This window comes from Aythya fuligula, chromosome 22 (assembly GCF_009819795.1).
Source record: "Aythya fuligula isolate bAytFul2 chromosome 22, bAytFul2.pri, whole genome shotgun sequence".
Taxonomy (NCBI): domain Eukaryota; kingdom Metazoa; phylum Chordata; class Aves; order Anseriformes; family Anatidae; genus Aythya; species Aythya fuligula.
In genome coordinates, this window is record NC_045580.1 from 5852592 (window position 1) to 5868512 (window position 15921).

A 15921-nucleotide genomic window follows, 5' to 3' on the forward strand; every position below is an offset into this window, starting at 1 on the left:
GTGCCACGAGGCCCCTGCGCTGCAGCAGGAGGTGGAGGGGCCCTAACCCGTGGCCCCCCCTTGCTCTGAGCAGGGAGCAGCAGGTGGGTGGGTGCTCACCTGGGTGCCCACCCAGCGCCCGACCCAGTGCCCGAGCCTGGGCACTCCCAAGAGCTCGGCGGAGAGGCTGCTTCACGCTCTGCTGTCTGTTTAGATCTGCACACGTGTTTCCCATACTAATGAAGAAGGGAGCAACACTCAGAAGGCTCTGAGACTACAAACATATATATTTATACATATATAGGCATGTGTGTGTGTAAACAAACATACACGCCATATGCATTCACTCACTTGTGTAACGTAAACAGACACTGTACATGTTGGGATCCTCTTGGCTCATTAAGTGCACTCCTTACAGAAAGAGTGGTTTGGTCTCTTACTCTCACTGCTGGGACTTGCTGGCACTCAGAAGCCATCAGACTGAGAAGTCGAGCACCCCGTGGTGCCAGCAGCACTGGAGGTGCCCTTCTCGAGCAGCCGCCTTCGCCACGCTTGCTCAGATCACTTGAGAGGCTTGAAAGCATGGGTCTTGAACAAAACTAAGCACACAAAACCACAGAGGGGGGCAGGCAGAAACACTCCTTCAGCCAGGGACGCCCTGCTGCCAAAGCCTGAGCTCTGCCTGGAGCAGTGCTGGGGGAGCACACCTGGGCAGCAGCCTGGGTGAGCAGAGTGAAGCAAGGGAGGTCCGGCTGCAGCCACAGCTGGCAACGAGGATGCTCCTGGCACCTCCGTGCTCAGGGTAGGACAAAACTGCCCCAACAGATGCACAACAGGAACGGGTCAACCAAAACAGCGACTCCACGGGTGATGCTGTGGTCCCTCCAGCATGTCCTGACCCTGATGCAAACCCACAGCTGGCCTCCCCTCGAGTGATGGGTTTTTAGGTGACAGCCACAGAACCAGGGCCTCGGCACAGGTTGCAGGTGATCTCCCCAGAGCCCTCCCCACCAGGCTCTGGATCTACCAGTCTGGGTGGCAGCAGATGCTGGCTCAGGCTGTCGAAACCTGCAATTTTCTACAGGTCGCTGCCAAGGGAGGCCATCCCACACCACTGCACCCAGCCCTATCCCACAGCAGCTTCAGGAGCGAAGAGGAGGCAGCATGGTGCAGCTGCCACCACCAGCAGAGCTGCTCCAACAGAGCGTTATAGAGCCCGGTAGAGTGTGGATGCTGTTTAACAGCTCCATAAATACAATAGGATCCCACAAATCCTCTCGAAATGGTAATTTTCACCACGTATTAGAAAGCAAACACTATAAAAAAGCCACATGAGACCTTGTCTACACACAAACTGCCTTGGATTTAGGCTTTTTTTTTTTTAAAGTTCATTTGACTGTTGCCCAATACCTTTCAACGTGGACCGTCTTACAAATCAGTTTAAAAACAGCTCAAAGGATTTGGATTGCTCTGAAAAGTTTATCAGCACAAGGTGATTGCACATACATACAGCCTGAAAGTAAGAACACACAAATGAAGTTTGGCACCGGCTTAAACAATTGCCTTCAAGGCTATGTTTTTAGCAAACCAAGACCTCATCAGAGCGCAAGGCATATCGGAGTTCTTGATAAAGATCGTGAATAATGAAGAAATAAGCTACAATTGTAGCTACAGTTGTCAAAATGAACCCTCCAAACACAGGAAGGCGGCTTGAGATGCACGCTCCTTCCTTCAGCAGGCCGGGCTGCTCTCCCTCATCTCCAAATCCTGCCTCGGGGGGAGACCACGGAGCAGCGGCAGGAGCAGCCCCGGCGGCACAATCTCAGACCGCCACCCTCTCACAGCCTGAGATGTTTCAGCAGCACACGCAGGGGCATCAGTTGCTACTCTCGCCCTCGGGGGGAGAAAGGAGGATGCTGGAGACTATGGCAGAAAGCCACGTTAAAATTCTCACTGAGTGTTCACTGCAGCTCTCCCTCGGTGACGTTCTGCCTGCATCACCCTACGGCAAGCACGGCCACATCTCTGGCCAGGGAAAAAGCTTTGGGCATGCAGGATTTGCCCCTTGCATGGTTAGCAAACACAACCCCCAGCTCTGCCACTCGCAATACAGGGGAACAAAGCAGGAACCTTCTGCACGGGTGCACAAAGCAGGAGGGACCCGCCTGAGCCGGGAGGGGTGCTGTCAGCGGGGTCTGCACGGCAGCACGCGCAGCGGCTCCGAGTCACCGGCTACGCCGAGACGTGATGCTGAGAGCTGACAAACCTCCGCAGGGCTGAGAGCTGTGGCGTGGCCGCTGCCACCCTGCAGCCGAGAGGCAGTGGCTGAGTCGGTGGCTGCTGCCCCGAGGCCCAACGCTGGCCGTGGGTCACCCCACAGCATGCGGGGTGGCCGCTGCAGGCAGCGAGCGCGCGGGCAGCACCAGATGCTGCCAGCAGCTCCCACGGGCACCGACACCGTCCCTGTGCGTGCACGGCCTCAGCAGCACATTATGCGCATCAGGACTAATTAACTTGTTGATTCATTAAAATTCTGAGAAGATGCTCAGTTCGGGCACCTCAGGGACGCTGCCGGGAGCTCTGGCAGCATTTATCCCAGCCTTGCTGCGGGGCTGCCGCACCAGCCGGCACCGCCGTCCCCAGGCAGGGCTGCAGCCACGCTTCCAGCCAGCGCCGTGCTGCGCCCATTGAGGCAGGGCCGGTGCCAGGGGCTTTGCCCACACGGTGCAGCGCTGGCTTCGGTGCACAGCCACCGTGACCCTACCCCTGGCTGAAGCTGAGAGCGAGTTCTGGTCCCACAAGCGGGAGGCAGTAAGCACGGGAGCTCTGAACGCACGTGCCGACAGCAGCCCACATGCTACTGCCCCGCAGCAGCTCCCCGAGGTGTGGGGATTCATGCAAGCACCACGGTCCCCCCAAAAAGCAGACCTGCAGCCCCCCCAGCTGAAGGTTAAATGCTGAACCCCTCGCTGCAGGGATGGTCTGTCGCACCGCAAGTCCTCTGGGCTCACCCCAGCAACACAACAATCCCAGCCTGACCTACATGTTACTTTGGGCAAAGTGCAAATATTTCATGACCTGGGAGGCTGAGCAGCATCACAAAGACGGTGTAAAACTGCAGGATTAGCAAGCCGCAAAACCCAGCAATCCCAAACGTCATCGTCATAGTGGGATATGAGAACCCAGTAGGTCTCTCTTCCCTGCAGAAACAAGCCCTGCACAGAGGCACCGGCTACTTGCACAGGAGGCTCTCGGCAGAGGGTGAGACGGAGCTGCCTGACCCCACGGTGTGCTGTCTGCAGGCAGCTGTATGCACACAGATCCTTAAACTCAAGCAGCAGCAACCCTAAGATGCTCTGCAGACCCCGGCCAGGGAAACCAGGGGGGTTTGTGCTTGCAAGAAACACCTATACCTCAAGCCTCTTCTGAGCTACGGTCCCCACGCAGCACTTGCTGGAAGGAAGCTTCTGGTATAGCTGCCAGCCCTGAAAAAGTTACAACAGCTGACCCTGCACACCGGGCTGGTAGCGTGCGTGCTGCTCCACATCCCATTTTGGGGACGCAGCAGGAACTTTGCACCAGCCCTTTGCACCGGGGTGCGTGACACCCAGTCAAAAATCAAAATCCACTCTCAGGATCATGCCCAACCGTTACATTTGCCTCAAGAATAAAACACAGTAAGAAACAACGTGGTTTTAAACGGCGTGTAACACCCCAACGATAGCGACACAAGCAACCGAGGACACGCGGTGCTGGATGCTGCACAGACTCACCTGTGCTGTTCGACGGTCTCGTTGTCCGGCAGCTCTGCCCCACACACGCTGCACTGCTCGCCCACAGCTCTGCTCTCCGTTTTCATGCCAGCTGCCAACTCCCCGAGCTTACTGAACAGCTCCCTCTGAATAAAGCCTTGGGGCAGGAGCCCTCCGTAAGCGCTGAAGTCCATGGACACGGCAAGGGCTGGCTGCATGTGAAGGGCGGATGGCATGGAGGGTGGCATGCCGAGCATAGAGTCAGTTTTGTGGTTTGGTAGCACGGAGTAGACACCCAGGGGTTTTTCGCTCGTGGCCGTGGACTGCTCCGGCCCCAGTGGCAGCCCCTGGCCAGCCTCGGGAGGCTGCTCTGTGCTCTCATCGCGGACATAGTGCAGTTCACGGGCACTCGTGATAACACTGCTGCGGGTCGGGGTGCCAGGGCCCTCCTTGCTCTTGTCATCAGACTTCTCCCCACTGGAAGTGCTGGACTCTGCCGTCTGGGGGCTCTCATGGCTGGAGGCATCTTCCACCTGCATCACTTCAGTTTTGACTTCAGCAAGGCCAGGGTGGCGGCCGCTGGTGGCGTGCGAGTCCTCGGGGGCGTTCTGCTGCAAGGCGCCTTGCAGCAGTGACTGCCCGATGGTCATCAGGCTGTCCACCGCCGCCTTGGTGGGGCTCATGGCAGAGAGGCTGAAGGAAGTGGAGACGGACGGGCTTTGCTCCACCATGGTTCCTGGCACGCTCTGACCGGCCACGCTGGCGTAGCCGCTCTCCTCGCTGGAATGCTTGGAGATGAACAGACCCTTGATGTACCTTGATTTCCTGTCCTCCTCTTCCTCGGCACCTCCATCCGTCATGGTGACTTCGGCATCGTTTTCGTCGGATGCCTGGATGGTCTCCAAGATCTTCAGGCACTGCTCTTCTAGATACTCTATTTCTAGAATCTCAGCTGCATAGAGCAGGTCATCCAAGTCTTCAACCTTTGCCTGGAGGGTGGCAGTGTAAGCATACTCCAGTATCTGCTGGAAAGTCTTTGGTGAAAGGAAGTCCAGGGTGTAATGCTGACTGTTGCGGTGGAAGAGGATCTCAAACATTTTACTAGTGCAAGCCAACACTGTCCTGTGAGCATGGAACTCCTGGCTGTCCACCATAATGACCACGTCGCACAGCGTCCCCGCCAGGCGCATCTGGTTGGCTTTGTGCAGCAGCCCCGTGGGGTGGCAGGGGTTCTGGAGCTGTATCATGCCCATCTTAGTCAAATCCATAGCGATCCCGAGGTCCACTCATCAGGGTGCCTTGTCGTCGCTCAAATCTGGGACCAGCTTTGTGTGCCGACTATCTGCGAAAACAAAAGACAGAGGGGGGGGGAGAGGAGAGAAAAAAAAAAAAAAAAAAAAGGTGGCGGGCCGGGGGAGGAGAGAAGGAGAGGGAGGTTAGCCGGAGCTCGGCGGCGAGTCACGATGCACCGAAAAGTTTGTGCGCTCCGCTCGGGGCCGGCGGCACGGACGGGGCCGCCCCGGGATGCCGAGGAGCCGCAACCCCGCCGCTGCTGCCCGGGGAGGAAGGCGACAGCCTCGGGTGCGCATCGCCGGTGCGCGGAGCCGCCGGCAGCAGCCGCCGAGGCGCACGGCTCGGCACGGCTCAGCCCGGCTCGGCTCGGCACAGCGGGCAGCGCCGGCCGCCCCGTCCCGCCCGGGGGGCTCCGGTGCCGCGAGTTTCGGCTGCGCAGCTCCGCAGGGCATCAAATATTCATCAGGTGCACGGCAGCAGCCGCCGCGCAGCGCCGCGCCGCGGGTCCTCGGCGGCCGCCACGGGCACGGCACCGTCACCGACCCCCGGCACCGGAGCGCGGCGGGGAGCGGCGAGCGCCGGAGGAGCCGCCGCGGCGGGGAGCGCGGGGCGGGGGTGAGGAGGTGGAAAAGAGGAGGAGGAGGAGGAGGAGGAGAGGGAGGAAGAGGCCGGGGGAGCCCCGCGCCCGCCCGCCCGCTGCCCGCACTCACGGCGGCCGGCGGCTGCTCCGGCAGTTCGCACTGCCCGCTCTCATCGCCGCCGCCGCCGCTCGCCGCGCCGCGCAGCAAATCACCGCGGCGCCGGCCCACGGGCCGCCCCGCGCCCACGTCAGGCCGCCCCCACCCCCGACGCCGCCGCCCGCACCATCTTGACTGCTGGCGCCGCCGCCCCCCCGGCCCCGCCCCGGCCCGCCCCGACGGGGGCCCCGCGCATCCTCCGCGGCCCCGCTCGCCGCTCCGCGGGCGCCGCCGCCCGCTCCCTCGGGGCCGCCGGGGCCCGGCCCCGCCGCGGGGCCGCGGAGGATGCGCGGGGGCCGCCTTGCAACGGGGGCGCCCCGGTGGCCGGCGGCGACCCGGGGGGCTCGGGCGAGACCGGCGCGGGGCCGCGGCTGCTGGACAGCGCTTGGCTCCGCCGGCCCTGCCAACAACAAACATGGAGGAGCCGGCGGCCGCGGGGAGCCAATGAACCGGAGCCGGCGGCAGCGAGCAGCGCCGACCCCCGGGGGCTGCCCCGGCACGCTGCGGCGGAGATGGGGGGTGGGCACCGGCCGGCCGCTCCGCCGAGCCCAGCCCGGCCCCGGGCGCAGCCGCTCCCGGAGCTGGCGAGCTCGCAGCGCTGCGCTGCGGGCGGGGGCTGCCCGCCCCCCGACGGCCCCGCGGGGCCGCCTCCCCCCCCCGGCCGGGACCCGCACCCACCCGCGCCCGGCCGCCGGGGAATCCCCGCCTCGGGGCAAAGCGCTCGGAACAAAAGCACGCCCGAGGAAACGGCCCCGCGCCCGCCGCGCCCGAAATCTCCTCTGTTAATAAACTGCGCGCTGTGCAAGCCCGGCCCCTCGGCAGCGAGCGCTAAAGGAGATTAATGCCTGGGCTGAATCGAAGAGGTGGGGACGGCAACAAAAAGACGAGCCGGGGGCTCGGCGCCAGCTCTCGGCTGCGCGCACACCGGGCCGGGGGGCTCGGGGCTCGGTCCGGCCCCGCCGCCGCCCGCCCCGAGCGGCCGCTCCCCGTGCCCGAGGCGCGGCACCGCGAGCTGGGCAGCGATTTTCCTCGGCAGGGAAAGAAAAGGGACGGGGAGAGAAAGGGAACGGGGCCGAGAAACGGCAACAGCCCCGGAACAGCGGCGGGGCACAAGGCTCCGGCAGAGCGCGGCCGCGGAGCGCCCCGCACCGACGGCAGCTCCCGGCGGGGACCCCCCGGCCCGGCCCGCTCCCGAAGCCCCCGCTCCCCCCCGGCAGAGGAGGGAGACCCTCGGCGGGCGGCACGGCGCAGGGAGCGCGGGGCACGGTGTTGTCAGCTAAAATAACAAATAAGGACGGTATTAGCACAAAGATACCCTTGGGGTAAAGCAGCGCAAATGTAATCTAAGGAGAACGTTACAGGGAAGTGTGTTTATAATTATAATGGGATTTAATGTACTTTGGGACCAGATGATAGCAGTCATTTAACAAGAACAGCCTAATAACAGAGGCCTTACAATGAAAGGAGATGGTGCTCAGGTTATTAGATACATATTATGATGCAACATTCGCAGTGCTAAAGGATAAGGCATCAGCTACCCCGACTTTTGGGGGGCTATAATTCTGCCCTTTTAATCGGCAGAAAGCTAAAATCGGGAGTGCAGGCAGCCAGCATGAGTACAATATGCTTTTTCTTTTTTAATTGCTTGAGACTACCCACATTCCCCCCCTCCACTTTTAAATCAAAATGACTGAAAGGGGGGGGGGGGGAAATAGCAAGATGATGTGGTTTCAGGTGTTTGTTTACCCTCCTCTAACTTTTAAAAGGCTTGATTTCAGGACTGAAATTTTGCAGACAGTTAGGGGTATGTTTTTAGTGTAGCTTGCATGAAATTAAGCTGCATGAGTCCCATTAGCAATAATGGAAATCCCACGGCTAAATTCCCAGGCAGCATCCTGAAAATTAACCCCCCAGTCCTTCCAGTGAACTGGTGCATTGCACTTTTTGTTGCTCTTTTAATATATATAGTAAAAACTACTGAGTTGTTTAAGAGACTGGTTTCCTACAGCTCCTTTTATCAAGAAGTGCTGGACTGCCGACCCTCAGAGTGAAAATCCTGCACTTCACCACCACGGAGGTGCACCGTAGGTAGTGGCACACCTCAGTCCCTTTCAGGCTTCACACCGTGCTGCAGCGTTTGCTGTGGTGGCTCCCAGAGACCAGAGGGAGACCCCAGCCCCCTGTTGGACCATAGGCTCAAATAACAGAAACACAGATGCCCTCCCATCTTGGAGGAGCCTGCAGTTCAAGCCACAGCGAATAACCCTACCAACTTCCCAGCGGCCGTATGTATTCTTTTTTTTGCAACCTGCACTGCAATAGCACACATCTGGGCACTACACAAGCACTGCAAGAGAGATGAGCCTCTTTCCAAAATGCTTGTATTTTCCAAACATGAGCCTGAAACCAGGAGCTAAGCAGAAGCTTGGCCCCTGTGGGACTGAGTTTACCATCCCCTCGCAGCTTCATCCCTGATGCCTGGGAAAAGCTCTCTTTTAAACCCATTGTGGTGTTACAGGCATTATGCTGGTGTCTTTGGAGACCTTCCTGGAAAGTGGATGCTCTGAATTTGAAGGCTGTTTTCTTTTAGAGATGAAAGGCAAAGCATCACGCAAGAGCTAGTTAGACAGCTCTCACCAGAACATCTTTCTACAAATCACATTTGTCAGCCAAAACCAAATCAACCCCCTTCACTCGGGGATTTCTTTCCTCACCCACTTCTGTTGCAGAACCGACTGAATGAAAATAAATGCTGAAAACCCCGAGTCCTCCCCAAACCGCAGTGCAGGTCTCTCTTCCTACCACTTCAGTCAAGGCATGCTGAGTCTGTTGGCACACAGGACGCTACTGAAATGTGACTTGCTCTGTTTGCCTGGGCTGTTTCAGTGATGAGATGAGCCAGGCAGCTGAACTCATACTTGTGCAAATTGTCCAGCTCCAGTAACAGCTTCAGCCCGCGTGCTATGATCTGTTCATATGGCAGTGGCAGACTCATGCTCTGCTCCATCACCCCCTCACGTATTGTCCAAATGCTTTGCTGCCAGGGTTGTACTTTTCTACTGCCCTTCCACACACACCTGTGTATGTGCACACAAAGCAACTACCTGCACCTTACAGGGCAAGTCCAACACACTTTTATTTGTTCCACAAGCTTTTTGCAATGCAGTGACTCAGAGCATCTTTGAGAATCCCAGCAGAAACAGCTTGTTCCCTCTGAAAGCTCCCACATTAGGGCGATTTATGCTGTTTCCTTCCACGCTCTTACAGTTCTCTACACACCTGTGCTCAAAGAGCAGGTAAAGCCCTTGCTAGCAAGGAGACAGAGCCATCATAAAATGCATAAACCCAGAAAAAGCCCCAAAGCCTTCTCCATGACCTTAAACAGCACCAAATTTTCTCACAGCAACGGCCCCCACACACTGCCTAGAAGAAATACTACAAACACAAACAAACAAAAACACCATGAAATCCTCACTATATGATCTTCACCAAAACACTTGTGCTCCCCCTCCCCCCCCATATCAAGTGGCTGAATCCAGAAAAGGACAGGACCGATTTGGATGCATTCACAAGTCAAACAGGAGAAGCAGAAGTTACCACTTGCCTGAGCGTCCCAAGCCCTGGAGGACAGAAGGAAAGCCCTCTCCCAGGCTGCTGGGGCAGAGCTGCAGCCTCCAGGCAAGCTGCAAGCCCAGCACCCAGCTCTGCAGGGCAGGACCAAGGCAGAGCAGCACCTGCAGCCTCCTCCCACCCCCAGAAACACAGCTCAGAAAGCCCCAGCCTTGGCCTTTGGGGTTGCTTCCAGCCCCCCCAGCATGGGAATTAATCACCCGTCACTCCCCCCCTGCATTTCACTCCCATCTCTCCCCATCAGTTTCCAATTTATTTACTTTTCTAAACTTAATCCTCACCTTGTAGTGTAACATGTTTATTAGAAAGGAACCAGCACGTTAAATGAAGCCAAGCTGGGTTCTTGTGTTAAATAGCAGTCACGCCCAAGTGGCTCTCCATGTGCCATTACTCCAAGTGATTGAGGCAATTTCTTCCTCTGCCATGAGTTTAAGTTGTAAATCTCTCAACCAGATACGGAGGCAATGATGTGCTGCCTATTGTGATTATTATTAACCTCTAGCATTAAACTCATGAGACTTCCATGATTTCTGTGGAAGGTCCTCACATGAATGGACCATGCAGAATAGCTATATCCTCCCCAGGAAACCTAGGAGCCATGTCAGAGCAACTTTTAGTCTCAAACCACTCGTTTATTTTGGATGGAGAGACACAAACATTCACTTTACCGACAAGAATAGCTTAGTGAGGGTTGGCAGGTATATAGAAAGAAAAACAAACCAAAGACAGGGCAAATCAATGGCCTGAAGGTATTTCAAGGGATAGGGGCAAGAAAAGCTTCAGGCTGCTCCTCCAGGACTCAGCAAGGCACGTGGAGATGGAGAAGAGAAAGCAACCGTCCTGTGACACAAGAATCTTCTGTTAGAAGTCTCCAAAATTACAAGAAAAAGGGAAAATCCTTGCTCAGGATGTTCAGCTCTCAAAAACGCAGAGGCAGAAGGACTCCCCTTCAACTGGCTCCACTCCATCACTCCCCAAAACCCACCTTCAGCCAGCTTCTTTGCCTCTAACCCCACGTAAACGCCCTTTGCAGTCACGCGCACTCCCCTAGCGATGCCACACAGACTTGTTATCTCCAGCTTTACACCCCAGAGATAGATGCAGTGAAATGGCCCCTACTTCTCCACCCTGCTGGGCCCTAACGCCCTTTAACACAACTTAGCTGAACTTCTGCCGCTCTGCTCAGCTTTGGGTGCCCCCACTCTGCCTCACCTCTCCCGTGTCCTTGGAGAACTGGCCCGTGCACGCCTGAGTCACATGCGGGGTGAGGAGGCAGTGACTTTCCTAACCTGGAACCAGTCTATTTTCCTCTGGATGGTTTTGTTTCCCTTATCTTTTGGTGTGTTTGGAGGGTTTTCCAGTCTCACAGTTGTGGAGCTGAGTTAACACTGGAGCAAGGATTTTAAGCATTGCTCAGCATTTTGGGGGCAGGGTGGCGTGTGTGTGTGTGTGGAATTTGCAAAATAGGAGCTGTTTTAATGTAAATAAAATCCATGACTTTTTCTGTCACTTAAAAACTGATTTTGGTATTACTCCAGACTTTGAGGGAAGCTTACAGCATCCAAGCTCTTGTGTACACACACGAGACCGGTGTCTGCTGGAGTGCTGCAAGAATTTTGTCAGGCACATTAGCTTTGCTCTGAGATGGGGTATAGTGCGCTGCTCTACTTTTGCATATGAGACAAGCTGACAGCTTATGAAAAGATGATTAAATGTGTTAGACTATTTTAAAAAAAATACACAAAGCTGTTTGTGAGGAGGAGGGAAGAAAACTGCCGAGGGCCCCTGGAAGGCTGCTCAGCGTGCAGCCACGGCACGTTAAGCTTCCTGTGAAATCCATTGATTAGCACAAGTATCCATCTGAGCTGTTCAGATATCGGACCCGAGTGCATTGTGGCTGCATGGGGGAGTGGAGGAATCGTGAACAGTCCCTTTATTGTGCCACCGCTCGCAGCACAAAGGGAACCTGAGAGTCACTGAGAGGATGCAGCTGGTTTGGGGGCTCTGGCGTGGTGCGAGGGGACGCAGCCCTGCCGGCTGCTGCAGGCGGAAGGGCTTCGCGCTTTGGGGGAGTTATCTGCGTTATGATCAACGTCAAAATAAATTGGTGCGGGAGCACAACTGTAACCAAACCTAACAGATTTGTAGGAGCTCTCCTATTGTTGAAGGAAAAGGGAATATTTAAGGCCTGGTAACTCACACTGAGCTGAAGAGAGGAGCATGAGCTGTCATGGGGCCAGCACACAGCTACGGCACAGAAACCCTACTCCATCCTTCTCCTGCCTTTGTCCTTAAACTGGCCGCTACTGAGCTCCATGAGAGATATTACTGGGCAAACACTTAAGTATGTGAAAAATGCACAGTGGCAAATATAAGGATAACTGCATCACCTACCCCGCAGCCGCAGTACCCCGGTGTGTAACTTTACACACCCGAGCAGCTCCAGAGGACTGAACGGGGCTGTTGCACACATGCATTTGTGCGTGACTGGAGGCTCCAGGAGTTACTGGGGCTCCCAGCCTGACCAGTGCTCATTTCCTTCTCTTCTTTCAAGCTGGGCTCCTTTAAGGAGCATCACAGTGAGCAACAAGCAGGGGATAGTAAAACCCTTATGGCTCAGGCTCGATGTGACATTTCTGTTCGTAAACACCTTTCTGAGTCAGAACTGAAGTCATCCAAACACCGCGGCTCCTATCACCATGCTTGTGCTGCTGAGGGGTGCTAGGAGGGACAGGATCGATGCCGTTAGAGCAAGGGAGCGGGTTAGGTTCCCGTCTGGATTTTTGCGGGATGGCTTTTGAGATACAAAATACCAGCGAAAGGAAAAGCAGCTGCCATTTGCCCCTTGTAGGCTTTTGCATTTACACAAGCGTTTCCTCAGCTCGCAGATTTCCATTGCGTCCCTCTATTCCTCCCCCTTTGTCCAGGTTATATATACTGTGAAGCCTGTAAGACAATAGGGCTAATTAGTGGCTTATGGCCCTAAGCCTGCAAATACTGTGAGGATCATTGTGAGTTGTGACTCAGGACGGTGGCAGTCCAGGCCAGCCTTCCCACATTCCTCCACTAAATCCCCGACACAAAAGGGAATTTATCCACAGTGACTCAGCTAAGGAGCACAAACTTTATAGCGCTGCAAAACAGGCAGCCGGGCTTTGAACTGTTGTGTTTATGTATTCCCCCCATCAACGCACAGCCTAGTTAGTAATTAAATAAAATGTCTCCCTCTAGCAGGCTATGACCTAATCATTTGTACAGTACCTATTTTTAGCATTACCCTTTCTATGTATTCGAGATAGCTCAGGCCAGAAGCAGCAACTTTTGAAGTCTTAATAAGTGGGGGGTGGGAGGGTGGCGTCTTTGTTTAATTTACTGTGTAATTATTTTTCCTCTTCTCCCCTTCTCTTAACCTAAAATATTTGACATCTTGCATGGGACAAGAAGGAAGATGTGCCAGGGCCTTAAATGTCAGCCCTAACTGTATGGTGCTGAGGAGACCGTACGCCTGCTTGGTAAAGTTCATCCTGGAAAAAAACACTTAAATACGGCAGAATCGACACTAGAGCCTCACCAAAGCACTTCTGGGTTGGCTTGCTCTGGCCTCAGAAATATTTGATGGTCTAACAAAATGCGTTTCCAACTTTTCCTCCATCTCCCTAACCTCACTGTGACTTTTGTTCCTTCTCAGAATTAATTCAGTACCAGGGAAGAGTAGTTCCTCTGCAGAAAGATGTTGTCAGTGCTGGCATAGAATCACCCCTTCGGGCAGGAGCCCCCAGCCCCTTAAGGGGACGCTCATTCTCCGTAAGGATTGTGAGCAGGCTTAGCTACTAACAAGGGTTGCAGGCTGGTTCCATATCTATTGCACACTTTCCTGAGCACAAGATTAACATACTATTAACATTACTTAAACCACTCACTGCATTTAAACAGTGCAATTTTCAAGAGCCTCCAGCTTAGGAGTTTAGATCCCACTTTCTAAACTCACTGAAATATAAATAGCATTGGCCATCCTATGGAAAGCAGTGAGTGCATGACATTGGGATACTTTAAGGTTATTTGCTCGGTTTCATACTGTAGGGAACAAGCCAATTATCAACTCCCAGTCTCCGAGTGAACACCTTTACCCCTAATTTCATCTTTCCTCTCTAGCAAGGGCAGAGCTCCATATCCCATTTCCAGCTGCATGAGTCATCTGTTCCCCTTTCCAAAGAGATATGTGCCTGTGTGCGCACGCCAGCGTGTGCACAGAGAATGCATTACCGTTTTTGACAGTGCAAACAAAAGCCCACACTTGTGGGAGCCTTTCTTCCCCCCTTCCTTTTCTTACCATATCTGTGCGCTAAGGATTCACACAAAATGCCTACACAGCTGGGGAAACTTCTGTCAAAGGGGCTCCTCCTTGTTTTCTTTCTTGTATCAGGAGAAATCGAGTGGCTGAATCACACACACACACACAGATCTTGTTTCCAAAACGCTTCTGAAATGTTTCTAAGACGTTCTAGCTGCATAATGAAGGTATTTTAATCTCAAATGAAATTCCTGTTCATTTATTCAGTCGCTCCTAATACCCCTCCATAAACTATACAACTCCAGGTCTTATAAGCAAGGCAGAATAGAGTCTGAAGCCACATGTTACAGTCTAGGTTCAAGGTTAGATATTAACTGATTTTATTTTCTTAATAATTGCCAGGAGATGCAATAAACCCTTGGTATCTTATCTAGTCAGAAATTCCTAAGTGACCGAAGCCTCAGATAACATTAGTATATCAAGACAGTTTGCAAATGACCCTTTTTAAGAGATATTTATGGATCCCCTGTGAAGGCTAGGAGAAGCATGCACGTTCCCAGTCAGTCACAACGCACTTGTCCCGCAGCCAAGCATCGAGCCGCGTGCTTTGGAGCCAGGCTGAAGGTGCTGCAGCGCCCTTGGACATCGCAGCATTCACGCTGGAGGAAGGCTGGCATGGCCCATGCTCCACCGAAACACATTCCCTGCTGGAACAGCTTGATCAGCCTCCGAAGAATGAAAGTAAACAGTGTTGCAAAGCTCCTCCTGGATAAGAGCTATCTTCTGGGGCCAGAGGTTCAAAAGCTTTTCTGCAAGCAGCAAAGGATGCAGATAGGTCAGGATAGAAAGGCATGCGACCCAGGCAGCTGATGCTGCTGTCACCAGGGCTGTGAGCACCCCAGACTCCCCTAAAGGGGCAAAGGATCTCTTAAAGTCCAGCCTGCTGCTTCTTACCAGCAAAGCCTCTCCACCACCACTTCTGGTGCGTCAGATACTTTCTGCGTAATATGGAAGACACCGACTCCACCACAAATTGACCAGAATATCCTTTTGTCTTCCAACCGAAGAAAGTTCATTGTCAGGGTTTGTATTGCCAGTCTCACTAAAGAAATAAATGCTGCATCACTGCTGGGTCCTTGCTGTGCAGAGGGATTGACTGGGCAGGCAGGGAACACCTCCTGATTTCCCCAGGTACCAGCTGGGACACGGGAAGGTGGGGTGGCCCCTCGCTGGGGTCCAGCCCCAGGGACCTTAAAAGGGACACATTATTGAAACATCTCCTTTAAGGTATTTCAGGCAGGGAAGAATAATCCCAACTTTCATGAAAATAGTAATCACTTCAAAGATAGGTGAAATGGAATAAAGAAATTTGAAACGCCTAAAAGCAGATAGCTCACCATGAGTAAATCTGTGCCTGAAAGCATTTCTCAGCACTAACATCACTAGTTTTTTTCCCCCTTCAGTTTTCCCTGCCTTCAGAAGGCAATATTACCACCCTACTAAGCCTCCCATGAGGTCTGCAGGACTTGCACCCTTCGCAAACTGGCCAAGCACATTTTTTCCACCCCAGTAAGAACCTTACTCATGATGAATGTTTCCAGATTGCACGTGGATCACGAGCAGAGCGTGCAGAGCATGCTCTGAGGCTCTCTGCTCCCAGGCTGCTGCGGTTACTGGTGTGGTTAACCCAAGCTAAAGCCAGCAGGGGCTGGCCAGAGCTTGGCTGTAAGGCACCAGTACGGTGGGGACAAGAGGTGCTCAGTAGCAGTAGGGTGTGTAGCCTCTGAAAAGGGGCACTGAGGGTGATATAAAGGGAATTCTCAAATGGCCAGCTGACAGAGACTCAGGGTGCAGAGAGCTTAACCCTGGATGCGGATCAGATGTCAGAGGCAAAGGAATAGCTCAAAGCTTTGGAAATTGGATACAGAAAAGGAAGTTTCACCCTCTCTCCCCATCCAGCTCATCAGTTAACGCTACACAGGGGAGTCCTGATCCTCTGCTGTGCAGAGACAGGTATTATTGAGACACGGGCTGCAGAAGATGGAGCTGCTGCATCGCAGAGGTTCCTGTATCTCATGGAGGTGAATGGAAGACTCTGAGATTTAAAAACCACTTAATTTGGATGCACAGCTCCTGGGACACTGCTAGTGAGGGTGGGATGACTTCCCCTCTGCCTTGGTGCAGAGACTCTGTGCAGGTGACAGTTTGTGCCACCTCACACGTAGACGTGATGGACGTG

General features: G+C 54.4%; 1 protein-coding gene across 1 annotated transcript in view; it reads right to left on the reverse strand.

Moving 5' to 3' along the window:
- The window catches only part of ZBTB16 (zinc finger and BTB domain containing 16), an 86408-nt gene extending 80630 nt beyond the window's left edge, over positions 1-5778 (reverse strand). Inside the window, exons 1-2 of the mRNA XM_032202046.1 lie at positions 5735-5778; positions 3753-5069 (exon numbers count right to left, since the gene is read on the reverse strand). Of these exons, the coding sequence (XP_032057937.1) occupies positions 3753-4999 (1247 nt within the window). The 5' untranslated portion in view covers positions 5000-5069; positions 5735-5778. The remainder of the gene's footprint in view (positions 1-3752; positions 5070-5734) is intronic.
- Positions 5779-15921: the final 10143 nt, after the last annotated feature.